The 26953-nt window shown below is 43.5% G+C and overlaps 1 protein-coding gene across 5 annotated transcripts in view; it reads right to left on the reverse strand.

Moving 5' to 3' along the window:
• Positions 1 to 26953, reverse strand: part of FMN2 (formin 2) — an 872215-nt gene that overhangs the window by 581607 nt on the left and 263655 nt on the right. For all 5 annotated transcript variants that reach the window (XR_012318036.1, XR_012318035.1, XR_012318037.1 and 2 more), the window contains exon 7: positions 21200 to 21287. Coding sequence is in view for 2 of the 5 variants with exons in the window: in XM_073671454.1 (XP_073527555.1) it covers positions 21200 to 21287 (88 nt within the window). In the remaining 3 variants the exon portion in view is untranslated. The remainder of the gene's footprint in view (positions 1 to 21199; positions 21288 to 26953) is intronic.

Consider the following 26953-nt stretch of genomic DNA (forward strand, 5'->3'; position numbering starts at 1 on the left):
AGCGGGCGTTTACATGACCACTGCAATTTGTATACTTGCGGTCATGTGCCAACTAGACTTGTTGGGCTTCTTTCAGTAGTAGTGCACTGAGAGAAGCAGGGTTCATTTACTCAGCACAAGATCAAATCTTTCCAAATAAAATGAAGGAAAATTAAATGAATATGAATACAAAGGTATGACAAAACGTGCGTAAGGGTGGGCACATATCACTGCAAACTGCACAATTCACCAGTCAAGGTATGCAAGGTCATTTCCTCTTCCTTGATCTTATTTGGCAATGTTTGTAGCAATAGCTGCGTTAGTCATCTGATGTATTAATCATTTGGCACATCTCTATGTATTTACAGCAGAGGTATTGTCTTGCACATGCACTTTATTACAGGAACATACCTATATATACAAAGCTGGTATTATCTATGGGTATGTATCCAATCAGCATTATAAACTCCGTTGCACATGCACTTTGTTAATACATATTACATCCAGTATATATGTAGTTTCTATTCCCCTGGCACCTACAGTAAATATATACTTTATCACAGCACTTATACCACATTCTGTCCACAGCATTTCTTTGCATGTGATTTTTTGCAATGTCTGACAAATTTTTAGGCTTCATGTGATTCAATTTTGATACAATTTTGGTATATCCCTGTATATTACAGACCTCTTCATGTCACATGTAGCACCCTGTTTTTGGATTATGTTTGTAGCAGCTATTACATACTGTTTCATTTGCAGTATAATATTGATTTTTGTGCACAGAAAGATTTTTATACTATCATATACTGAATATTTAGTGAAAATTCATTTACGACTTGTTTTGTCTTTGCTCTTATCACAATTAGTAGGAATCAGCTGTTAGGTCCCTTATCTCTGGGTAAAATAAAGTTAGAAGCCTCAGCTTTATCTATTACATGGTGTCACTGATCTCTGCAGATCACATGTAATGGTTCAATGTGGAAATAAAAGCCATTCTATCAAATTAATGCAACAATAGCAGCTGAGATGTATTATGAGGCTCTGCAGCAGCTGAGGTGTATTATGAGGTTCTGCAGCAGCTGAGGTGTATTATGAGGCTCTGCAGCAGCTGAGGTGTATTATGAGGTTCTGCAGTAGCTGAGGTGTATTATAAGGCTCTGCAGTAGCCGTGGTGTATTATGAGGTTCTGCAGTAGCCGTGGTGTATTATGAGGCTCTGCAGTAGCCGTGGTGTATTATGAGGTTCTGTAGCAGCTGTGGTGTATTATGATCTTCTGCAGCAGCTGAGGTGTATTATGAGGTTCTGTAGCAGCTGAGGTATATTATGATCTTCTGCAGCAGCTGAGGTGTATTATGAGGCTCTGCAGCAGCTGAGGTGTATTATGAGGTTCTGCAGCAGCTGAGGTGTATTATGATGTTCTGCAGCAGCTGAGGTGTATTATGAGGTTCTGCAGCAGCTGAGGTGTATTATGATGTTCTGCAGCAGATGAGGTGTATTATGAGGTTCTGCAGTAGCCGTGGTGTATTATGAGGCTCTGCAGTAGCCGTGGTGTATTATGAGGTTCTGCAGCAGATGAGGTGTATTATGAGGTTCTGCAGTAGCCGTGGTGTATTATGAGGTTCTGCAGTAGCCGTGGTGTATTATGAGGCTCTGCAGTAGCCGTGGTGTATTATGAGGTTCTGTAGCAGCTGAGGTGTATTATGAGGTTCTGCAGCTGCTGAGATGTGTATTGTGAGGTTCTGCAGCAGATGAGGTGTATTATAAGGCTCTGCAGTAGCCGTGGTGTATTATGAGGCTCTGCAGTAGCCGTGGTGTATTATGAGGTTCTGTAGCAGATGAGGTGTATTATGAGGTTCTGCAGCAGATGAGGTGTATTATGAGGTTCTGTAGCAGCTGAGGTGTATTATGAGGTTTGGCAGCAGCTGAGGTGTATTATGAGGTTCTGCAGCAGCTGAGGTGTATTATGAGGTTCTGCAGCAGCTGAGCTGTATTATGAGGTTCTGTAGCAGCTGAGGTGTATTATGATCTTCTGCAGCAGCTGAGGTGTATTATGAGGTTCTGTAGCAGCTGAGGTGTATTATGAGGTTCTGTAGCAGCTGAGGTGTATTATGATCTTCAGCAGCAGATGAGGTGTATTATGAGGTTCTGCAGCAGCTGAGGTGTATTATGAGGTTCTGCAGCAGCTGAGCTATATTATGAGGTTCTGCAGCAGCTGAGGTGTATTGAGATTCTTCAGCAGCTGAGGTGTATTATGAGGTTCTGCAGCAGATGAGGTGTATTATGAGATTCTGCAGCAGCTGAGGTGTATTATGATGTTCTGCAGCAGATGAGGTGTATTATGAGGTTCTGCAGCAGATGAGGTGTATTATGAGGTTCTGTAGCAGCTGAGGTGTATTATGAGGTTCTGCAGCAGATGAGGTGTATTATGAGATTCTGCAGCAGCTGAGGTGTATTATGATGTTCTGCAGCAGATGAGGTGTATTATGAGGTTCTGTAGCAGCTGAGGTGTATTATGAGGTTCTGCAGCAGATGAGGTGTATTATGAGGTTCTGCAGCAGCTGAGGTGTATTATGATGTTCTGCAGCAGATGAGGTGTATTATGAGATTCTGCAGCAGATGAGGTGTATTATGATGTTCTGCAGCAGATGAGGTGTATTATGAGGTTCTGTAGCAGCTGAGGTGTATTATGAGGTTTGGCAGCAGCTGAGGTGTATTATGAGGTTCTGTAGCAGATGAGGTGTATTATGAGGTTCTGCAGCAGATGAGGTGTATTATGAGGTTCTGCAGCAGATGAGGTGTATTATGAGGTTCTGCAGCAGATGAGGTGTATTATGAGGTTCTGCAGCAGATGAGGTGTATTATGAGGTTCTGCAGCAGATGAGGTGTATTATGAGGTTCTGCAGCAGATGAGGTGTATTATGAGGTTCTGCAGCAGATGAGGTATATTATAAGGTTCTGTAGCAGCTGAGTTGTATTATGAGGTTCTGCAGCAGATGAGGTGTATTATGAGGTTCTGCAGCAGCTGAGGTGTATTATGAGGTTCTGTAGCAGCTGAGGTGTATTATGATCTTCTGCAGCAGATGAGGTGTCTTATGAGGTTTGGCAGCAGCTGAGGTGTATTATGAGGTTCTGCAGCAGCTGAGGTGTATTATGAGGTTCTTCAGTAGCTGAGGTATATTATGAGGTTCTGCAGCAGCTGAGGTGTACTATGCTGTTCTGCAGCAGCTAAGATGTATTATGAGGTTCTGCAGCTGCTGAGATGTGTATTGTGAGGTTCTGCAGCAGCTGAGATGTAATATAAGGCTCTGCAGCAGCTGAGGTTTATTATGAGGTTCTGCAGTAGCTGAAGTGTATTATGAGGTTCTGCAGCAGCTGAGGTGTATTATGAGGTTCTTCAGTAGCTGAGGTATATTATGAGGTTCTGCAGCAGCTGAGGTGTATTATGAGGTTCTGCAGCTGCTGAGATGTGTATTATGAGGTTCTGCAGCAGCTGAGGTGTATTGAGATTCTGCAGCAGCTGAGGTGTATTATGAGGTTCTGCAGCAGCTGAGGTGTGTTATGAGGTCTTGCAGCAGCTGAGGTGTATTATGAGGTTCTGCAGCAGCTGAGGAGTATATTATGTTATTCTGCAGAAGCTGAGGTGTATTATGAGGTTCTGCAGCAGCTGAGGTGTATTATGAGGTTCTGCAGCTGCTGAGATGTGTATTATGAGGTTCTGCAGCAGCTGAGGTGTATTGAGATTCTGCAGCATCTGAGGTGTATTATGAGGTTCTGCAGCAGCTGAGGTGTGTTATGAGGTCTTGCCGCAGCTGAGGTGTATTATGAGGTTCTGAAGCAGCTGAGGTGTATTATTGTGTTCCGCAGCAGCTGAGGAGTATATTATGTTATTCTGCAGAAGCTGAGGTATATTATGAGGTTCTGCAGTAGCCGTGGTGTATTATGAGGTTCTGCAGTAGCCGTGGTGTATTATGAGGTTCTGCAGCACCTGAGGTGTATTATGAGGTTCTGCAGCAGCTGAGGTGTATTATGAGGTTCTGCAGCAACTGAGGTATATTACGAGGTTCTGCAGCAGCTGAGGTGTATTATGAGTTCCTGCTGCAGCTGAGGTGTGTTATGAGGTTCTGCAGCAGCTGAGGAGTATATTATGTTATTCTGCAGCAGCTGAGGTATATTATGAGGTTCTGCAGTAGCTGAGGTGTATTATGAGGTTCTGCAGCAGCTGAGGTATATTACGAGGTTCTGCAGCAGCTGAGGTGTATTATGAGTTCCTGCAGCAGCTGAGGTTTATTATGAGGTTCTGCAGCAGCTGAGGAGTATATTATGTTATTCTGCAGCAGCTGAGGTATATTATGAGGTTCTGCAGTAGCTGCGGTGTATTATGAGGTTCTGCAGCAGCTGAGGTATATTACGAGGTTCTGCAGCAGCTGAGGTGTATTATGAGGTTCTGCAGCAGCTGAGGTGTATTGAGATTCTGCAGCAGCTGAGGTGTATTATGAGGTTCTGCAGCAGCTGAGGAATATTATGAGGTTCTGCAGCAGCTGAGGTGTATTATGCGGTTCTGCAGCAGCTGAGGTGTATTGAGATTCTGCCGCAGCTGAGGTGTATTATGAGGTTCTGCAGCAGCTGAGGTGTATTATGAGGTTCTGCAGCAGCTGAGGTGTATATTATGTTATTCTGCAGCAGCTGAGCTATATTATGAGGTTCTGCAGCAGCTGAGGTGTATTGAGATTCTGCAGTAGCTGAGGTGTATTATGAGGTTCTGCAGCAGCTGAGGTGTATTAAGGTGTTCTGCAGCAGATGAGGTGTATTATGAGGCTCTGCAGCAGCTGAGGTGTATTATGAGGTTCTGTAGCAGCTGAGGTGTATTATGAGGTTCTGCAGCAGCTGAGATGTATTATGTGGTTCTGCAGCAGCTGAGGTGAATATTATGCTATTCAGCAGCAGCTGATGAATATTATAAGGTTCTGCAGCAGCTGAGGTGTATTATGAGGTTCTGTAGCAGCTGAGGTGTATTATGATGTTCTGCAGCAGCTGAGGTGTGTTATGAGGTTTTCCAGTAGCAGCTGAGATATAGTATGATGTTCTGCAGCAGCTGATGTGTATTATGAGGTTCTCCAGTAGCAGCTGAGGTGTATTACGAGGTTCTGCAGCAGCTGAGGTGTGCAATTATGAGGTTCTGCAGCAGCTGAGGTGTATTACGAGGTTCTGTAGCAGCTGAGGTATGCAATTATGAGGCTCTGTAGCAGCTGGGGTGTATTGTGAGGTCCTGCAGTAGGTGAGGTCTATATTATGTACAATGTATTGTATATTTTTATTTCAAAATCATTGACTTTTTTTTTTTCTTTTCATAACACACAAGAAAATCAGAGACAAATCTGCCCCAATATCTACATGATTCGGTGTGGTTTTATTTTACAGATCTCCCATAAAATTATTTACCGTATTGGGTGTGAGCCGAGACACGTTAATAAAGGAATTATTCTGGATAAATATGGCGGTGTTCTTCCTTAAACAGTGCCACACCAAACCTCATGTTGTGAATGTCGTGACGCAGATGGTGCTGCACCCATGAACACTTTATTATGCAGGAAAGTAGATGCTTTTTTCTAATTTTGTACAATCCCCTTTTATGAGCAGGGTGCCGGCTCAATCGTGAATTGTCTGGTATTCTGTGCATTTATGGCCTATACAGTACATAGGATTCAATAGAAATGTATAGATGTGGATCCCACCAATGGGTGAGGCCATGAGATGTGAAGCTCTCAGCCAAGAGATGGCGGAATTTACATTCATGTGTATACAGAGGCGTAACTAAGGGTTTGGTTCAGGGGGGAAAGAAACTTCTGAGTGGGGCCCTAACCAGGTAACCATGATTACAACTATGGTGGTGCACCCCAATTGTGGATGTAGGAGAACCTCAGCAGATGACGGCGCTGTTACTGAAAGAAACTCTATACAATGACCTACACTGATACTACAGCCATATATTACTTAGTCATCTCAGTGACGTCACCGTGCTGAAATGTCAGACGTCGAAAAAAAAATGAAGGGGGAGGAAGCGTCAACTGACGCTCCCTCCTCCATCGCTTTCAACTGAATCGACAGATGCCAATACAGTTGAACATGCGGGGGGCCCCCAGCTCAGGGGCCCCATAGCAGCAGTGTAGGGATATCGTGTCTCTCTGCCCAGCCACAGAGTTTAACTGTATCGGCGTGTGCTGATACAGTTAAACGTAGCGTAGCTCGCCTCCAGGTGGGCCCCTCTGAGCGTGGGGCCCATGACGGCCGCACCCTCTGCCCCCCCGGTAGCTGCGCTAGTGTGTGTATAGAAATTTTGGCCACCTCTCCACGAAAATCATCAGAGCCTCCTTCTCCAGACTCGATGTGGGTGCCATTGGTGGGATCTGCATGTACTATCAATTATGTAACATCCTGTGGACATGGCATAAATGTAGAAGATCAGAATATCCCATTAAGGGGCAGTTCAGATGTGCTGGAATTGATTTGGAGGAGTTTATAGTACAATACATGGTGGGGTCATTTCATGTCAGAAAAAAAAAACGATGTGAAGAAATCCGAAATTATTTATCTACTGATATAAAAAAATGACCTCCTGCCGTTCGTTGGTGTTCTGGAAAACTGGGTTAAAAATCAATAAAATGGTGGCACCAAAGGACAGTTTTGCACAGGGCCCCATTCAGGCTAAGGCCAGCCCTGTGAATAAGGTGTTGATTCTGAGTATTAATGTAAATTTATCTGTAACAACTCTGAACAGGACATATCATACTTGCTGTCTTTGCTTATCAAATCTGAATAAGAGCTTCATATCTTGAGAAGAAAAAAAATTGTTTGTCCTCGATCACCACCCAAAAGTGGTAAAGTTGGACACATTCCACAAGGGACCAGAAGAAGATCTAAAGGATAATGAGTTGACCCATAGAACCAATTCACAAGAAATAGCCAAATGGGTGAATATAAATTTATTTTATTAGAGTAAATCAAGTAAATGAGAGTGTATAATGAGCAACACTAATACGTCAGTACAGCAGGACGGGGATGAGTTATACCACATAAATACTAAATTCAAACACATAACAGTTAGCACACAGATGAACATTTGGGGGTATAAAGTAAATATAAGTGTATATAATAGTATATAACAATGTCCTTAAACCGAACCACCCAGGTAGTATTTTGGGCCAACAATGTAGAACAATAAAGATAATCTATTAGCTGAAGTTACCTGTGGCCATTTCCTCCTGCATGACTGATGCCAGGTCCCAACGCGTGTTTCGGCGCCCAAGCCTTTGCGAGGGAGCGTGGCGTCAGACCAGCAGGAGGTTACTAATATATCACTCCCAGCCAATGCCAAGCCACCGCGTAAGGGGTCTAATTAAAGTCAATGTTGGCGCAGGCAGCACCACGATGCCCGCCTGACCCACCCCCTGCCACGTCATCTGAAAGGGCCGGTCCAGGAGACGCAAGCGAGACATCGTCCACATGACTGAACACATGATTGAAGTCCGGTCACGTGACACTTGTTCAGTTGGAAAAGGCGGGGGATAAATAATAAATGGAAGGGAGAGCAACAATCCCACATCTTACTAAATAAAGTGCAAATGGTAGTGTGCTAATAGACTTATTCTGTCCTAAGGGCCGAAAAAGCCTACTTATCACAAGGCATGAGGAAACCTATGAAGAGTAAACCCTCATTTATACCAGTAGGAAACAAAGTTCAATTCAAAAATCAATCTGGATTCAAGTCTAAGCAGGTCACTCTGTCGGTCGCGACGCCTAATGTTGTTCGCAATCTTTTGTAGGCCACAAACCTGTAGACCACGTGTATGTCCAGAATGTGTATGCAAAAAGTGTGCCGCCACCGTGGAAAGAGTCCTGTCCTTAATCACATCCTGTTTGGCGAGGTGAATATTAGAAACATGCTGTTGTATGCGTCGCCGTATGCGACAGGGGATTGATACTCTCCGTTCCAATTATTGGACTGGCGACTAGCCATCCCCCCGCCTTTTCCAACAATTATCCTTACTTTTTCCCTTTTTTTGTTTACCCATTCTATGTGTTGTCAGTTTGTCACTTTCCCATGATGTTTCCCCCTCTTTCCCTCCTTGTTCTTTTTCTGTTACATTGTTGGTTTGTGTATTATTTTTATATTTCCATTTTGATTCTCTTATTATTCATTGTTTATTTATTTTTTCATTTTTATATTCATTTTCTCTTTGCTTTCTTTTTCTCATATTTTTTTCTTTATTTTCATCTGTCATTTGTATTTTTGTTGTTCAATCTTCTTGTCTTATCATCAATGTGAATATCCCTTGATCATGCTGGGATGTATTCTCATTATTTGTCTTTGAGATTGAAGGAACTTTGTATCTCCCTTGTTGCTGGGGGATTGTGTTCCTTGCCTCTCTTTCTGCTTCCTGACTTTTTGTGCATACCCGTGTTGTCATTTCCGGTAGGTGTAACGCATCCCCACCCATTCTACTTACTTTGGAATGCAAATCTATTCACTTCTGGTCCACAGGCTTTTGCGCATGCGCGATCCTTATTCTTGCGTGGTCTACTTATTGGTGCAGCGGACGCCGCACATACTGCTGACATTTATGGTCCACAGGCTCTGCGCATGCGCAATCCTCGTGTGCGGTCTCCCTATTGGTGCAGAGGATTTTGGTATGACTTTTTTTTATGTAAGTGCACTTACCATCTTCTATATAGACCTGATTGGATTCACATCTAACTGACCCCTAACAAAGCTAAGTGTTAGCGACACGATGAGGGTTTGAGCTCTGCAATTGGGAACATGGTTTCTGTATTTATCTGATCCTTCATATGTGCATTTATTATATGTTTGATCCATGGCTCTATAAATTTTGGTGATTGGCAACTATGGGATTCATTATTATATTGTGATGTGATCACTTTAAGGTATTTTACCTAACTAATTACGTTTCCCCTGGTGCCTTTCATCACTGTTATTGCCACTACTTGACAATCTCTTTGGTATACAGGGTATATATTATGTGGAAACAGTGATGTACAGTATCTATATGGTGTTATACTTGAATCTTTTTGCATTTGATTTGATATTTTATAGACGGTATACATTTCATATCTGATCATTTATTGTTATCAACCCTGTATGCCATTTTGTCTGGACAAAATTTCATTGTCCATTTTGCACATATATATTTATATCATTGTAGTGTGATCCCACTTTTTCATAGGGTGCATAATTTAATACAGATTATCCTTATTATCTTTCTGTATAATAGCACCCTGGGGATTTTCTGTCCAGCTTTTGCTGTTTTTACAGGCTCTTGTTTTTAAATTTTGATGAAGTATTTTTGCATAAATTTAATAAAGTTATCTCTTTACTAATTATTATTGTTCTGGGTGTGCATTATATGCTGTGCAAGCTTTTCTCTCCTTATTTCTGTGCCTCTTTTTTGCGTGGCCACTGTTGCACCCCTTAATACTCATATTTATATACTGTGGTGCCCACTACATTCTTCTTTTGGCAGTGGCCAGTACGTTGCAGTGACCAGTACGTTGTGACCAGCTCGTGCTTCTGGAGACATGCACCCGTAAATTAGGCAGGCTCTCATCGCTACAGAAATGCCAAACATGTGGACGCTAACTGTGGTTTAGGCACACTGTGAGTGGCCATTTGGATTTGGGAGCTCAGAATTTGCTGAATTTACTTGGGGGGCAAGGGCCATTTCGCTTTTCCAGAGCCTTTGAGCTACTAGTAACGTGGAAGCCCCTATATTTCCGCTAAAAGATGACGGACCTGAGTGGGAGCTGTTTTGTGGATTGAGTCAAAGCTTTTTTTGTGATCCAAAATTTTATGTAAAATGTTCCCATTTATCCTGTGCTCTACGCTGAGCGCTGACATCAGGGTTTCCATTTAAATCTCCAAGTGACGCAATTCAGATGAATGAACTCGGAGGGAGGTGACCTCCCTCTGATGGTTACTGCTCTATCCCTACCTGCCACTTTTGGCTGCAAGCTTACAACTAAAAACGGACACACATGTCTCTCTGATGTCTCTCTCTACAACTAAACAGACAAACATGTCTCTCTGAGAGATGTATTTGTCTGCTTAGTTATAGGCTTGTAGCCCAAAAGTGACATGTAGGGTAGAGCAGCAACCATCAGAGGGAGGTCACCTTGAAGCGATTGATGGGCACACATGAATTGGCCAATATATGCGCTAAGAACCTTCGTTTTTTGTAAGTACATTTTGCTGAGTAATAATACAGTTTAGATCCAATGTTTTCATTGTTTTATGTATCTTGGCCCTTACTGAGTGCTTCTTTCTTTTGGTATATTATACAGTTACTGCAGCTGGCACCATTTCACACTTAGGAGGTGCTGGGCTGGTGAAGAGCTCCCTGAATGAATCCAGACAGAATTTTACCTATTAAAGTACTTTAACACTGCCTAAAAACTACTAGAGACATCCCAGGACTGGGGGGCTTCCCACGGAGCGGCTTCCGGAGCTGCGGAGTCGGATTTGGAGATCGGGCCTATACCGACGTTTGAAACCACGGCCTTCCCTGCAGGCGTGGGGTGTGGCCCAAAAGAGCCCCGGAGAGAACGGCAGGTGCCAGTGTGAGGGGGCCTGGAAGCCGAACATACCCGGTCTCTACCCGGCAGGAAGAGCGAAAGAAGGTGTCCGGAGGGGAGCGTTGCAGTCCGGGATACCGGAGCAAACCTGTGTGATCCTGTGGTGGGGGCAGAGGTGAGAGGAGACCCGGGCACGCAACAAAGCAGTGCATGGCTTGGGGATCGCACTTACCAGACCCAAGCCTGGGCCGGTGGTCCCTCAGGTGGCAATTGGAGCCCACCGGAGTATCGCGGGAGGAAGATCGCGGGTGCGGTGAGGAGAGCAGGGCTGGCAGCGCTCAGGGAACTTCCCGGGATGTGGCGCTGAGGGACTTCTCCCACTGCAAGAACCTCCACCATGTTGAGAGGGTAAGAAGCAGGAGGTAGAACAATCTCCTACCATAAGGGCCCAAACGGAGGTCGCTTAACAGCCCTCTTGATTCACACACAACAGTTGGCCCATGCTTCAATCTAAGATCACCCCCCTCTGACAGCTTGTTGTGGGCAAAATTTTTGAAGGCTTTATTAATGAGGCAATCGTGGAGCATCTTGATGCTAATAATCTATTAACCCCGAACCAACATGGATTCATGAAGAATCGCTCCTGCCAAACAAACCTGATTGACTTCTACGAGGAGGTTAGCTCTCGAGTAGATCAGGGGGAACCAGTGGATGTCGTGTATCTCGACTTCTCAAAAGCGTTCGATAGCGTGCCACATAATAGGTTGGTATACAAAATGAGAATGATGGGGCTGGGGGAAAATGTCTGCAAGTGGGTAGCTAACTGGCTAAAGGATAGAAGGCAGAGGGTGGTATAAATGGAATATACTCAGATTGGGTAAGCGTCACTAGTGGGGTACCACAGGGGTCTGTACTAGGCCCAATGTTATTTAATATCTTTATTAACGACATAGTCAACAGGATAAATAGTAAAATATCAATATTTGCAGATGACACAAAGTTATGTAAAACAATTAATACAAAAGAGGACAGTGCAGACCTACAGAGGGATTTGGATAAGCTGGGTAGGTGGAGCATTAAATGGCAAATGAGGTTTAATGAGGAGAAATGTAAGGTCATACATATGGGAAGGAAAAATGGAAGTCACCAGTACTCACTGAATGGGAAATCACTGGGGAATTCAGAGATGGAGAAGGACTTAGTCATCTTGATTGATAGCAAACTAAATTGGAGTGCCCAAAGTCAGGCCGCTGCTGTAAGGGCAAACAGGGTAATGGGATGTATCAGAAGAGGTATAGCTGCAAAGGATGAGAACATTGTTCTTCCACTGTACAAAGCACTGGTCGGACCACACTTGGAATACTGTGCTCAATTATGGGCCCCAATATATAGAAAGGATATAAATGAGCTTGAAAAGGTACAAAGGAGGGCAACAAAATTAATAAAGGGAATGGAGGGACTGCAATACCCAGAGAGGTTGGCAAAACTAGGACTATTCAGCCTGGAAAAGAGAAGGTTGAGGGGGGACATAATAAATGTGTACAAATATGTTAGGGGACAGTATAGAGACCTTGCCCGGGATTTGTTCAAAAGGAGGGATATTACGGTAACAAGAGGGCACTCACTAAGACTGGAAGAGAAAAGGTTTCAGCACCAGCATAGGAAGGGGTTCTTTACGGTAAGAGCAGTGAGAATATGGAATTCACTGAGTGAGGAGACGGTAATGTCGGATTCACTAAACCAGTTCAAGCGGGGACTGGATGCATTTCTAGATACCAGGCAGATTTCAGCGTATACTTAAAAATAAAATAAAATAGTAGGTTGATACAGGGATTTATTCTGACTGCTGGTTTCAGAGTCGGGAGGGAATTTTTCCTCAGGTGAAGATTGGCTAAATCATTTGGGGTTTTTGCCCTCCTCTGGATCAACTTTAGCAATTACAGAACTAACAGGTCGAACTTGATGGACGCAAGTCTTTATTCGGCTTTACTAACTATGTAACTATGTAGCTTCCAAGAGCTATACAAAACAAAATACATGTAATTGTGCTGTTTGGAGACCCCTTCTCCTCGGCTATAATAGCCCTACTCTTTGGATAATAATCCTAACTCAAATAATTTACTCTTTGAGACATTAACCTCCACCGCTAAATTAAATTAATACTGCCATATTGGGACTTCTTTGTTTTTTTGTGTAAGCTACTCAGAGGCTTTCTAACGTCACCACCACAAAGTCTCTGGCGACATCTTGTGGATATATATAGAACAACACCAAAGTCAATCGTAACCTGATACTGCATCCAAAATCTATTACTGCAGCCTTCTAATTCCCAGTCCCGGTATTGCAAAAAATTTATAAGTGGACAGTAGCGAAACATGAAGTAAGAACAACTCGCTAATTATGAATCTGTGAGTCTTCCGGTTCAAGCGCCGACCATGTGAATCTTAATTTACCGCTTATGTTCCCCTTTATATCTCATCCAGCCACTTGATCCCCGAATTCAAAATCCTCATGGTCTTTGTGACTAACAAGCTGTAGGCTATCTTTAAAAAATATCATTTGTTTATATGGACCGCTATCTCCTTCGTAGTGGGTAAAAACAGCCCACCTCTTCTTGCCATATTGACATTTCTAATCCTACCAAGATGAGCCCTACTCTTGATCAAGAGGAACAGCTTCCCAAATAGAGGGTGACGAGGAGTCACGCTACTTCCTTAGACCACCCCGCGCCTCTATTGCAAAGAAAGGGGAAACAGCTGAGGTCACGGCTAAATTGTTACCGGAAATCAAATCCATAATTCAATCTACGCTTAACTGAGCCCTGATGGACCTACAGGTTAGGCAAGATGAACAAGTCAAACAGCTGACAGATTTAGAGTCACGGGTAGCGACCATTGAGGATGATTCAAAGGAGGACCAGGCAAAAATGACTGCTATTGCTCGTGAAAACATGATCCTGAGAGACCTTATAGACGACCTAGAGAATCGCTCCCATTGGAGCAACTTATGTTTGGTAGGACTACCAGAATCATTTTTTCAAAATATACTGAAGCCATTATGTGAAAACGATATTCCAAAGGCTCTAAAATTACCTGAGGGCAAAAAGGTGGAAAGAGTACACAGGATTGGCCCCCCCACCCTCAATATCCGAAAAACGGGATACATCCAGACCTAGACAGGTCATCATGAAATTCCCCGATATCAACGACAAAGCAGATATTATACGAGCTTATAAACAACTCAATCACCTGCTGGCCATTCAGGGTCATAAAATCGTACTTTTTGAGGATTACTCTATGGATGTGACCAGAAAACGTAAGGCATTCAGCTCCATCTGAACTAGACTCCATAAGGAAAAGGTCTGTTTTCAACTCCGCTACCCAGCTACTCTACGTTTGAAAGACTCAAATGGCTCCTTTCGCGAATTCATATCTCCGGACAAAGCCGAAACTTTTGTCAATAACCTACTGTGCCCAGGGTTCTGTCCGGAACAGATCCCTCAAGCTGACAAGTCTTCTTATTCAAGAACCCCAGAGAGATCCGTAAGCAGAGCGGGTAAAAATGAACGGAGATCTAACAAAAACGTGACCAAAAAATGTTAATTAATCAGGAAACTATCCTATTTACATATGGGACGCCTTGATGTGAGAAGCCAGTTGGAAAATGCTACTCCCGCCCACCCTCTCTCTTCTTGTACTCTTAGTACAGATATTGACAAATTTCTACTAATTGGAGGAGGAGAAATGGAAATGGGAGTAAATGAGGGGAAAAGCAAAAAATTAAAATATCAAAACAGGGGAGATTTTAACGAAAATCTTATACACATGGTCGGGCAGAGGTGAAGCCCAGAGGAAAGGTCTTTTCTAGCGAGCTAGGATGAAATGCCTCAGCTGATGCTAGGACTAATATGTTCTATTGTTTTCAATGTTTGCTGTTCAATTTTGGTATATAATGTTAAAAATGATTTCTATTTCTTTATTCCAGTTGAATGCCTTCACTATCATCAATGCCATCATTTTAGAATAAGTACCTTACCAATTCGATTTAACCATATTACTTCTAACTATGTATATTGTGTCCTGAAACATTAAGGGTTTGAGATCTCCTCAAAAAAGTATGAAAATCCACAGACATCTAAAACGCCTAAAACCCGACATAGCCCTCCTTCAGGAGACACATCTTCCATAGACAGATTTCCCTTGGATAAAGAAATTGTGGGTGGGCGCCGTCTATGGTTCCTCCTTAGTAAATAGAAAGTCTGGGGTCCTAATTCTTATTAATAAACACCTCTCACATCAGATTATCAGCCAACAAACAGATAGCGAGGGTAGATTGGCTCACTTAACAATATCTATTGTTTCCTTGGACGCGGAAAAAGCCTTTGATAATATAAACTGGGAGTGGTTGTATACGGTCTTAACAAAAATGTCACTAGCAGGCCCCTTTTTTAACTATATTCGTAATCTATATTCATCTCCAAGGGCTCAGGTATACACCCCGGGTTTCCTGTCCACTCTATTCCCCCTTGAGAAAGGAACCAGGCAAGGTTGTCCATTGTCCCCCCTACTCTTTAACTTAGCTTTGGAACCCTTAGTCTGCATCTTGTCTGATCCAAGCACTTTCACAGGTATTCAGTTTACTAGGAAATCAATTCAGGGGGCTTTTTTAGCAGACGATGTCATTCTATTTATGTCTGACCCCACTCAACATTTGCCTATAGTGTTAGACTTACTTAAAAATTTTGGTTCTTATTTAGGATTTAAAATCAATGTAAAAAAAATGTGAAATACTCCCATTAACCGAAAAGGGAATAAAACTCTGCCCAGTTGGGTCCTTAGATGGTATACCCTTAGCACCCTCGCATTTCACCTACCTGGGAATTAAAATAGGCCATTTACCTTCATCTCTATACACCTTAAACTACCCTCCTCTTATAAAAAAAATCATCAACCAATTAAAATCATGGCATGATTTGCCCCTATCTTTTATGGGTAGGGCACATCTAGTAAAAATGATCAGTACAGCCAGGATTATGTATCAACTACAAACCTTACCTTTACTCCTGAAACACACGGACGTAACTATACTCAATAGAGCCTATAGTCACTTTATTTGGAAAGGAAAACAGCCCAGGATTAGTATGAGTAAACTTATGTCTTTCAAAGACGACGAGGCATTCATTTCCCAAGCATCAGAAATTATAATCTTGCTTGCCTTTTCCGGTATATAATAGACTGGTTTCATAAGAGACATACGTATTCTGACTACACGTTGGAAGCCGACTATGCATACCCCCTTGACTTGGTTGCCCTCCTTCACTCTTGTTTCACCTCCCTTACCTTGGCAGTTAAAAAGTCAACAATCCTTAGGGACAGTATTACCATTTGGAAGGCAGTCGGGAAAAAATACGGCCTTTCTTTCAGGATTTCAAAATCCCCTCCGATATGGCAAAACCCAGAATTCCTCCAGGGTAATGAAAATAAACTATTTCTGAAATGGCGGCAGGCAGGTGTAGACAACGTATCTCATCTTCTCCACTCAACAGAGCAGAGATGGATGACATGTACCGAGTTTTTGGACAGACACAATCTACCTCCCCAACATTATTTCCAATATGAACAAATCAAACTATCTATTATGGCCAATTTAAAAGATGTGACCTTTGAAGTCTCTCAAAATGAATTGGATGTCATTCTGTTGTCTCCAATGGGTACCCCTTCGATATCTGTCCTTTATTCTGTAATGAGATCTAATCTACTGGGAGTTCACCCAGATACTTTCTTCAAATATGAGAGACAACAGATGAAAGATGTGGAGATCTCGGATAAGATCAGGACAGGCTGGAATTTACTAAGAAAACACATTACAAACGAAGCTTGGAGAGAAACGCAATATAAAATCGTACATGGTGCCATCTATGCATTTAACATGCCTAAAAAAGACCCGCTGTCAAACAGGCTAACAGCTCGCCCTAAATGCCACCTTCCACTCTCCGACCTCATGCACGGCCTATGGTCATGCCCGGCCTCAGTTTCATATTGGGGACAAGTATTAAATATGATCAACACCATTTGGGGTCCGGGGTATACTCTCTCCCCCTATCTAGCCTTGTTACATTTTTGGAACAGCACAGGGAACCCTGAGGGGAAGAGGGGCCACACCGTACTTATCCTGGCAAAAAAAAAATTACTTAAATATTGGCTAGAACCCCCCCCCCCCCATTGAAGAGCTGACAGCTCAAATGAAACATTTTATGGGAATGGAGCAACAGGACGCCCTTAGCAATAAGGAGACGCAGGCTGGCAAATTTCTTCCGAAATGGAAGCAGTTTATTGTAAATTGCTGCTCGTTAGATGAAAAAAGGAAAATGGTGGAACCCTTCACTTCCACAGCGTGGTACATTCTGGAAGATCTTAAGGATAACCTAGGACCACTACGCCTAAATTAAGGGAGGGAGAGAGAGAGGGATGAAGGGATCATTTGGTAATGGTCTATAATACTAATAAAGGTGGTCTAATCTAACAAGATGGCTTAAATAATTCAGAGTATCAACTGGATTACATACTGATTAAACTGATGTAAGTTACAATGTTATTAAGTTTTTATATTGTTTATATTATTTACATTGCTTTGCTTTACCAATCAAACAAGTGAAAATCATCACTTTATACCCTGTCTGCGAACAGGTATTTGATTATTACCTTGATTTGGTATGCTATGTTCCTTTTTGAAAATATTAATAAAAACTATATATTAAAAAAAAAAAAAAAAAAAGATCCTATTTAATTTGTGCTGGGACATCCACAGCTTATTTTCCTACTACAGAGCTGGCACGCTGCAAGAGATTGACCACCATGAATAGAGGTTTCACGCACTGTTAACCCCTTTATGACCTTGGATGTATAGGTACATAGCTGTCGTCCATGTCCATGCCTTTGATGCGGGCTTCGAAGCTAAGCCCACATCTTCCCTGCACACGAGAGCTGATCTGATCAGCTGTCATGGGCCTCTAACAGCTGTGGTAGATCCGAGATCAACCCGTGGCTGTTAACCAGTAAGTTAAATGCTGCTGTCAATCACTGACAGCGGCATTTAACATGCGCCGGAAGCGGGTCACAAGTCCCGCCCTGTCTAGTGATCGCTGGGCGCCGATGGGGTGTCATAACAGCCGGGGATCTGCAGAAGACCCCCGTGCCTGTTATTGTCAATCTGCTATGAATGCCAGCAAGTGGCCAGCGTTCATAAGAGATCATGATTTCTGCTACACATAGCAGTGATGTAATCCAGGGTGGCACAATGTGTGGAGCTATTCATTTGAGGGACTCAGCGTAGATTATTTATTTTGGACCACCTGGCTTCATTTGGCATTATTGCATTCAGAAGCCACAGTGTGTGGTGCCATTATTTACAGGTGACATTGGTAATGATATTTTTAGGGGACATAGTGTGTGGTACTATAAGAATTCAGGGCTGACGAAGCATTTGTGAAATGCACGTTGGGTGTATGGTGGTGAGCCATTGCACTGCCCTTTCAGGCATTCGTGGGATCCATTATTCATCAGGGTGATTTTATGTGGTCCACAGTGACTGCTACTACTTAAAGAAGTTGTCCACTATTTTAACACAGATACCCTATCCGTAGGATGGGGCATCAATGTATGATTGGCCCGGGGTCCCGCAAGCGGCACTCCCATTGATCAGCTGTTATCGGTAGCGGAAGCCGCAGGCTGGAAGTCCTTACCTGCGGTGCTTGTCCATCAAGTTGTAGTGGCCAGCGCTTGTTACTGCACATCCGCCTCCCATTCAATTGAATAGGAGGCGAATGTGCAATACCCCGCGGCGGCCACTACAGATGGACGTCCAAGCACCGCAGGTAAGCACTTCCGGCCGCCTCCGATAACCACTGATCGGCGGGGTGCCACATGCGGATAGGGCATCAATGTGAAATTAGTGGACAACTTCTTTTAATCTCTTCCCTTTTCCTGAGATTCACCACTTTTCTTATTGACAAATATATATATACACTGCTCAAAAAAATAAAGGGAACACTTAAACAACAAAATATAACTCCAAGTAAATCAAACTTCTGTGAAATCAAACTGTCCACTTAGGAAGCAGCAATGATTGACAATCAATTTCACATGCTGTTGTGCAAATGGAATAGACAATAGATGGAAATTATTGGCAATTATCAAGACACTCAATAAAGGAGTGGTTCTGCAGGTGGGGACCACAGACCACATCTCAGTACCAATGCTTTTGGCTGATGTTTTGGTCTCTTTTGAATGTTGGTTGTGCTTTCACACTCGTGGTAGCATGTGACGGACTCTACAACCCACAGAAGTTGCTCAGGTAGTGCAGCTCATCCAGGATGGCACATCAATGCGAGCTGTGGCAAGAAGGTTTGCTGTGTCTGTCAGCGTAGTGTCCAGAGGCTGGAGGCGCTACCAGGAGACAGTCCAGTACACCAGGAGACATGGACGGGCAGTAGGAGGGCAACAACCCAGCAGCAGGACCGCTACCTCCGCCTTTGTGCAAGGAGGAACAGGAGGTGCACTGCCAGAGCCCTGCAAAATGACCTCCAGCAGGCCACAAAAGTGCATGTGTCTGCATTAGAAACCGACTCCATGAGGGTGGTATGAGGGCCCGACGTCCACAGATGGGGGTTGTGCTCACAGCCCAACACCGTGCAGGACGCTTGGCATTTGCAACAGAACACCAGGTAAGGCAAAGTCGCCACTGGTGCCCTGTGCTCTTCACAGATGAAAGCAGGTTCACACTGAGCACATGTGACAGACGTGACAGAGTCTGGAAACGCCGAGGAGAGCAATCAGCTGCCTGCAACATCCTTCAGCATGACCGGTTGGCAGTGGGTCAATAATGGTGTGGGGTGGCATTTCTTTGGAGGGCCGCACAGCCCTCCATGTGCTCGCCATAGGTAGCCTGACTGCCATTAGGTACCGAGCTGAGATCCTCAGATCCCTTGTGAGACCATATGCTGGTGCGTTTGGCCCTGGGTTCCTCCTAATGCAGGACAATGCCAGACCTCATGTGACTGGAGTGTGTCAGCAGTTCCTGCAAGATGAAGGCCTTGAAGCTATGGACTGGCCCGCCCATTCCCCAGACCTGAATCCGATTGAGCACATCTGAGACATCATGTCTCGCTCCATCCACAAACGTCACGTTGCACCACAGACTGTCCAGGAGTTGGCGGATGCTTTAGTCCAGGTCTGGAAGGAGATTCCACAGGAGACCATCCGCAACCTCATCAGCAGCATGCCCAGGCATTGAAGGGAGGTCATACAGGCAGGTAGAGGCCGCACATAATACTGAGCCTCATTTTGGCTTGTTTTAAGGACATTACATCAAAGTTGGATCAGCCTGTAGTGTGTTTTTCCACTTTAATTTTGGGGGTGACTTCAAATCCAGGCCTCCATTGGTTAATAAATTTGATTTCCATTGATGATTTTTGTGTGATTCAACTTTGTACAGAACAAAGTATTCAATGAGAATATTTCATTAATTCAGATCTAGGATGTGTTATTTGAGTGTTCCCTTTATTTTTTGAGCAGTGTATATATACCTTCCAATTGTGGTTCCCTAGCTTTAAATTACATTATACAAACTTTGGAATTTGATACAGTGAGGAAAAAAAGTATTTAGTCAGCCACCAATTGTGCAAGTTCTCCCACTTAAAAAGATGAGAGAGGCCTTTAATTGACATCTTAGGTAGACCTCAACTATGAGAGCCAAAATGAGAAAACAAACCCTGAAAATCACATTGTCTGATTTGGAAAGACATTTATGTGTCTTTTAGCCCAAGGGGGAGACCTGCCCACACACCCCCTGTGATGACCTCACATGGGCTGGGCTCCAGGCTTCATAGTTTTATTAGAATCTCTAACTTCTGGGATAACTTATCGCTGGTTGATCTCAGAAGCTTGCAAATGACGCTATATTTTCCATGATGAATTTACCTTTCTTTAGAGACCACACATGACATAGCTGCGGTCTGTTATTTTGTACTTTTGTATTACCGCTTCCCGGGGGAAAAAAACAGCTACGGAAAATTATCCATATTGCTCCTTAGCTGACCCTGCCACTAAAAACATGGGTCCCATTATTATCGGAAGTATAGAACTTCAGATATTCCATATTTCACGTCAGTGCCAGCCAGACTGAAGATTGCTGTTAACCAAAAGGATTTGCAAATGAGGGTGACCCTGCTATTGTCTGGAGTGTGACAGAGTTCTTTTGAAGCCCAAGAGCTGTATCCTCTGTCTTTCAATCTCTGGCCCATATGCTCAAAGGTGTCCATTTATCACAGGTTGGTGCTAAGAGGAACTGCATTTGTATGTTAAGTAGAATGGCCTATTGAGCTTCTTGTACTGCCATTTGCATACAGACAGCTCCATAGATTGTCAGCTCTTTTCCTTTGACAAATGGTAGATAGGAGGGGGCATGAAAGGTTTCAGGGGGAGAGAGAAATCCTTAATATTTTCTTAATATTTTCATGACATACATAAATTGGAAAAGTATTTAAATTTGCTAAACAAAATTGATTCATACCTAGAAATTAGGTCACTTGTGTTTGTTAAATATTGCAAAATAATGAAATGCAACATTTGCTTACCATTTTGAATATCTTTCATGTCTAGATGAAGGCTGGACATTAATATTCCTACTGCCTGTGATCTTTTATTGCTCAAGAGCTTGACAACCTGTAAGTAATATGCAAAGTAAAAATAATATGTTTAATGCAAAAGCACACATGATGCAAACTAAAGTAATTAAAGTACGTAACATCAATATAAATGGAAAACATTTCAACAGTATGTAGGTTCTAAAATGCTGATTGGCGTTTGATTTGATCATCACTATTGCTGAGACTGACAATGTAGATAGCTATACTTGTAACTTTAAAAGGACACTTTGGCTTTAAAAATTGTTTTAGACATGACTTGACTAAGAGCAAGGGCATATCCGGGGGGCAGCCGGGGCATGTGCCCTGTGCGCAGAGGGCAGGGAGGCACTGGCGGGGCCGCTTCTGCCATGATCGCGGCAGTTTAAAAATTCTCAGAGGGGCCGGTACTTTAGCAGAGCAGTCAGGAGTAGCAGCTGCAGACTTAGGCTATGAGCACACGCAGTGTTTTTGATGCGTTTTCGCGACAGTTTTCCCACCGTGGAAACACTGCGAAAACGCTTGTTAATAGGTCTGCCATGTGTGGCAATGCTAATCTGGATGTGCTGTGCACATGATGCGAAAATTTCCGCTGCGGATTCGCATTGCGTTCAAAAACGCAGCAGGACCATTTCTAGCGCGATCCCGCAGCGAATTCACGCCCATTGAGGTCCATTGAAACGCAGCAAACATGCAGGTATATGTGGATTTGCTGCGTTTCAATTAAAGTCAATGGCCGCGAATTCATGGCGGAAAGACAGTGCGGGTGGTACCCGGGTTGGAGAGGAGGACTACAACTCCTCCCATCCCGATTGCCTCTCCCGCTGATAACAGCGGGAGCGGCGTGGCTGGGAGGAGCAGTAGTCTTCCCAGCCAAGCCAGCAACCACGCGCTGTAAAAAAAAGAAAAAGCAAAGTAAAAAAAAACAAAAAAACTCATACTCACCTGTCCGGCGGCCCCTGGTGTTCTCCTGGTCCCCGGCAGCGATCCTCTCCTCCCGGCAGCCGGCGGTATACTGCGAGGAGCGGGCTTGCTCCCCGCAGTGTACTGAGCTGCCAGGACCTGCGGTGACGTCAGCTATCAGCTGATTGGTCATGTGACCGATCAGCTGATTGCTCACGTGACCGCACCCTGGGGACTTTCAGAAGAAAGTTCCCAGGGTGATGGCAGTGAGAGCTCACGGGGCTCATCAGCTGATCTTCAGCTGAGGAACCCCAGAGACCTCCTGCACAGCAATGTACACTGACAGGGTTGCTGATGTCACTGCTGTAGAAGTGACATGGATCGTCGTGGGACACTCATTGGCGGTACGTGGACTGCGTCATTGATGGCGGACAGGTGAGGGATATGGTTGTTTTCTATTTTACGTTTTTTTCCAGGAGATCGATGGCTTCGCGGAGGCATACAATAATTTTTATTTATTTTTTTTTAAAAAACGTGTTTTTTATTTCATTAAAATACTTTATTCTTCAATATGTTTTTATTGAAAAGGCGGCAACCATTTTACTACGAGGTTAGTAATGGGGGCATCTTACAGACGCCCTCCATTACTAACCTGGGCTTCACGCTAGCCGCCAATACAAGGATGACGTGAGCCCCAACCCCATCACCCTACTCGCCACCGCTACAGGGCAATGGGAAGAGCGGAAGCTAAGCACCAGATTTGGCACATCTTATGGATGCGCCATGTTTGGGACTGCTGAGGGGTGATAATAATAGCCACAGAGGGGCTAGTATCCATGGCCCCTTCCCTGGCTATTAATATCAGCTCGCAGCTGTCTAGTTTAGCATTTCCTGGTTTGATTTTATAGTGTGACCCCACATCAATTTTTTTCTGGGGTCCCCCTGTAATCTAGCCAATAAAGGCTAAACAAACAGCTGTGGGTTGATATTGTTGGCTAATGGCCCCTTCCCTGGCTACTAATATCAGACCCCAGCGGCCGGCTTTCCCTCTGCTGGTTATAAAAATAATGCGGGAGCCCATGTCATTTTTTTTTTTAATTTTCAGCTCTGTGCCCAGGATCCGGACATTGCAGCACTTTGGACTTATATTTTTTGCTTCGTCCAAAACTATGCATTCTATTGAACGCAGGTAAATCCACATGTGTTCACTGAACCATGTGGATTTACCGCATTCTATACATTCTAGTTGTCAAATTTCTGTTGTGGAGACTAGCGACTCTGCAAGAGAATTTGACATGCTGCGGTCCTGACCATGGCCACGTACCCAATTTCACCCACAGTCAATTTCTGTAGTGAACTCGCTAGTCTCCACTGCAGATTTTGAGCGACTGAAGTGTCATTATATGTGGGGATTCACATCTAAGGACAACAAAAGTGTGGCATTAGAACACCGCGTTTTGGACGCAACAAAAATATGCTGCGTCCAAATCGCTGAGTGCTGATTGGGGGGACGTAGTGGCTAACGAAACAGCCACAAGATGTTAATTACGGCAAGGGACTATGTTTGCAAATGGCACCTTCCCAGGCTAAAAATAGTAGCTCACAGCAGCCGCATAAATTAATTGAATAGAAATGCTAATGAAGATTGGGTGAATGGGACTAGATGACACCTAGCTCTTTTGTTTAGTTATGACAAGGTGTCAATCAGACCTTTTCATGACCAAACTTAATTAAAGTAAAGTAAAGAGTTAAATAAACACACAGACACAGAGTAAACACTTTGTTGAAATACAACAGACAAATTCTTTAATCATTCAAATTAACCAATATACTCACCCCAGTTCTGATGGTAATCCAAAGTTTAAGCATTGTCCCACCAAATAACTGCATTTAGCTCCAAAATGCATTCATTGATGTACAGAAATGCTTCAAAAAACGCATCAAAAAACGTGTCAAAACGCGTCAAAAACGCGTGGAAAATCCACATGCATTTTTCCTGCCAAGAAGATGCAGAAACGCTCAGGACATTTCTGCTTCAAATATGCATCATGCACATATAGCCTTACAGGGAGAGACAGTATAACAACGGGGGCTCCCCCTGCTGGCTGATATGTGCATCTCCATCACTGGGGGAGTCAGCAGAGAGAAGCTCCACAGCACTGCCCTGTGCACTGATGAGCTGTCAGCTGCTCAGTGCAGTTATCGCTCACTGCCCTGCCTGTGTGTGAGAAGCGCAGCCTAGCGCTGGTTGGCCGAGCATCAGCCAATCAGTGCTAGGCTTATTTTTTCAGATACTGTTGCTTCAACCCTGCAGATGCTGCAAGCAGAGGGGGCTCAGGGGACCTGGCTGTATTCAGCTGCACAGGGGTCAAATAAAGCACAGTGACCAGGATGTAAGGAACATCATGTGATGGGCGGGGCTTAATGCAAAGGAGGTGTGGCTTCACTGGGACCCCATGGTTTAGTGCAGCAAGGAAGCCTGATGGTTCTCAAGAACAACAGTTTGGAAAAGAAGGCAGGTAACTACATGTGACGTGTGCTCCATGTTATAGGTTTATGTGTGCATCATGAGTAGTGTATTAGTGATGTGTGGCTGGTATGGTGATAGTCCTGGGGGAGTGATGTGTTTAGGTGATGGCAATAATATTATGATGCAAAATGATGACAATAACAATATAGCAAAACATGTGTGTAGTATTACATTTGTGGTGCATTATATAAGGGCATATATATTTATTGTTTACATGAAATCACTAATCTTTCTACAGTGACCCCATACTCTGGATCCCCCGGGGACAGTGGGGGAGCTGTCCGGCTGCAGGACAGGAGGAAAATCTGTGATGTGTGGGATCTTCCTTCACTCCCTGCATAAGACTACGCTTTTGCAGGACATTTTTTTTAATAAGTACACAATAAATGCATTAAAGGGTTATTCCTCTCCCTCCCCCTTCTTTACCCCTCTACCGACCACCCCAAATAAAAAGGATATGGGATAACTTTATGATCTCAGATTGTCCAACTGTTGGGATCCTCAGCAATCCCAAGCTTGATGCTCAGCAACCCCATCTTGAATGGAGCAGAGGGTGAGCCCACTATACCTCGGCTCCATTCATTGTCTATGGGACTGTTGCAGAAAGACGAGCACTGTTTGTGGCTATTTCTGGCAGTACCATGCACATTGAATACAACAGAGGTTGAGCATGTGCTCTTCTGCTCCGTAGATATGGGATAACTTTTTTCTGAAAAACCCTTTAAGCACATAAAAAAATAAATTGTTTTATTTTTTTTTACAGCAAGTTGCTGTGGTTTTACACTGCAGTTTTTGGCATTGGGGTGTCACAGATCAAAAACTTTTTTGAAAAGTGTTTCACCTGTAAACACAGCAGAGTCAAAAATGCAATGTAAACCCAGTGGTAAAAATAGTTGTTGCTTTTCTTACATCTACACTGTGTTCCAAATTATTATGCAAATAATATTTTCTCAGATTTTCCCAAATTCCCTATATGAATTGCAGTCATTGTAATTTTCCAGTCAAATAACTATTAGAGTACAATTGAAAGGTTTTTGTACAAACTGCCTATGATAACAGTATATTTAAAAAAAAAAAAAATACTCAAGTTGCACTCAAAATGCATGTTCCAAATTATTATGCACAGCAGAGTTTTCAACCTTTTCATTTTAATAAAGAACAAAAAAATGGTCGTTTTTGAAATTATAAGCATTAGCAGGTTATTAGAAACTGAAATCAAACAGTTTTCAACTCAAAACTTTATTCTAGGTGATGTTACATTTGCATATAGGACCCCTTGTTCGAAAGGAGCTTCTGAACTCTCTCGTCCATTGAATTTGTCAGGTTTTGGATGGTTTCTGCTTCAATTGTTTTGCATGAGGACAGAATACCCTCCCAGAGCTGTTGCTTAGATGTGAACTGCCTCCCGCCATCATCGACACTCCTTTTGATGATGCTTCAGAGGTTCTCAATGGGGTTGAGGTCAGGGGAGCATGGGTGCCACACCATAAGTTTGTCCCCTTTTATGCCCACAGCAGCCAGAGACCGCAAGATACATTGACCACGCATGACAAAGTATATAAAACGTTATAACATCATTATACTACCACCGATTTTCATGAAAACAGCTTCACTGCACATTGCACATTGCATCACTAACAACACTATGGGGGCAGTGATAATAGCAACTAGGACGTGACAGGTTCCCTTTAAACCTATAATAGGAAGAACAAATCCCACATAACAATAGCTATATAAGCGTGCAATCCAGCACTATCCAATTAGAACAACGATACAATACCTACACAAGCTAATTGGATCACCAAAAAATAGCCAGAAATATTTTCACAAATAATTACCAAATAGTATTAGAGACACCACAGCCCTGCGGGCTTGAAGAAGAGGGGGCACAGGGTGGGGGTACTATAATGCCGCTGTCTTTGCATGCCTCTGCTCCTCCCTCACAGCAGGGACACCAACTTAGTCACTGCCCAGGTCACCCTGTCATGTTCCCTTCTCTGGCTCCCGCATCTCAGTCTTAGCGTGCGCCGCACTGCTTTCCCTGGCAGCACGCTTAGGGCATGCCCGTGTGCGAGTTTTGGCAGTCTGCTAGCTGTAAGCCTGTTGTCAGGTCCCTTAACCTACATCTGTTCTAGTACCTGTTCCAGTTTGATCTGTATATGTACTTTGAACCGGAAACCGCCCGGTACAGGAATCAGAAACCGCTGCGGCAGTACATGAACTTGAAACCACACCAGCGGCACCTGAGACAGAAACCACTCCGGCGGTACGTG

The sequence above is a fragment of the Phyllobates terribilis genome, unplaced genomic scaffold, assembly GCF_046119375.1.
Source record: "Phyllobates terribilis strain yellow unplaced genomic scaffold, ASM4611937v1 Scaffold_3__8_contigs__length_932513732, whole genome shotgun sequence".
NCBI classification, from domain to species: Eukaryota; Metazoa; Chordata; class Amphibia; order Anura; family Dendrobatidae; genus Phyllobates; species Phyllobates terribilis.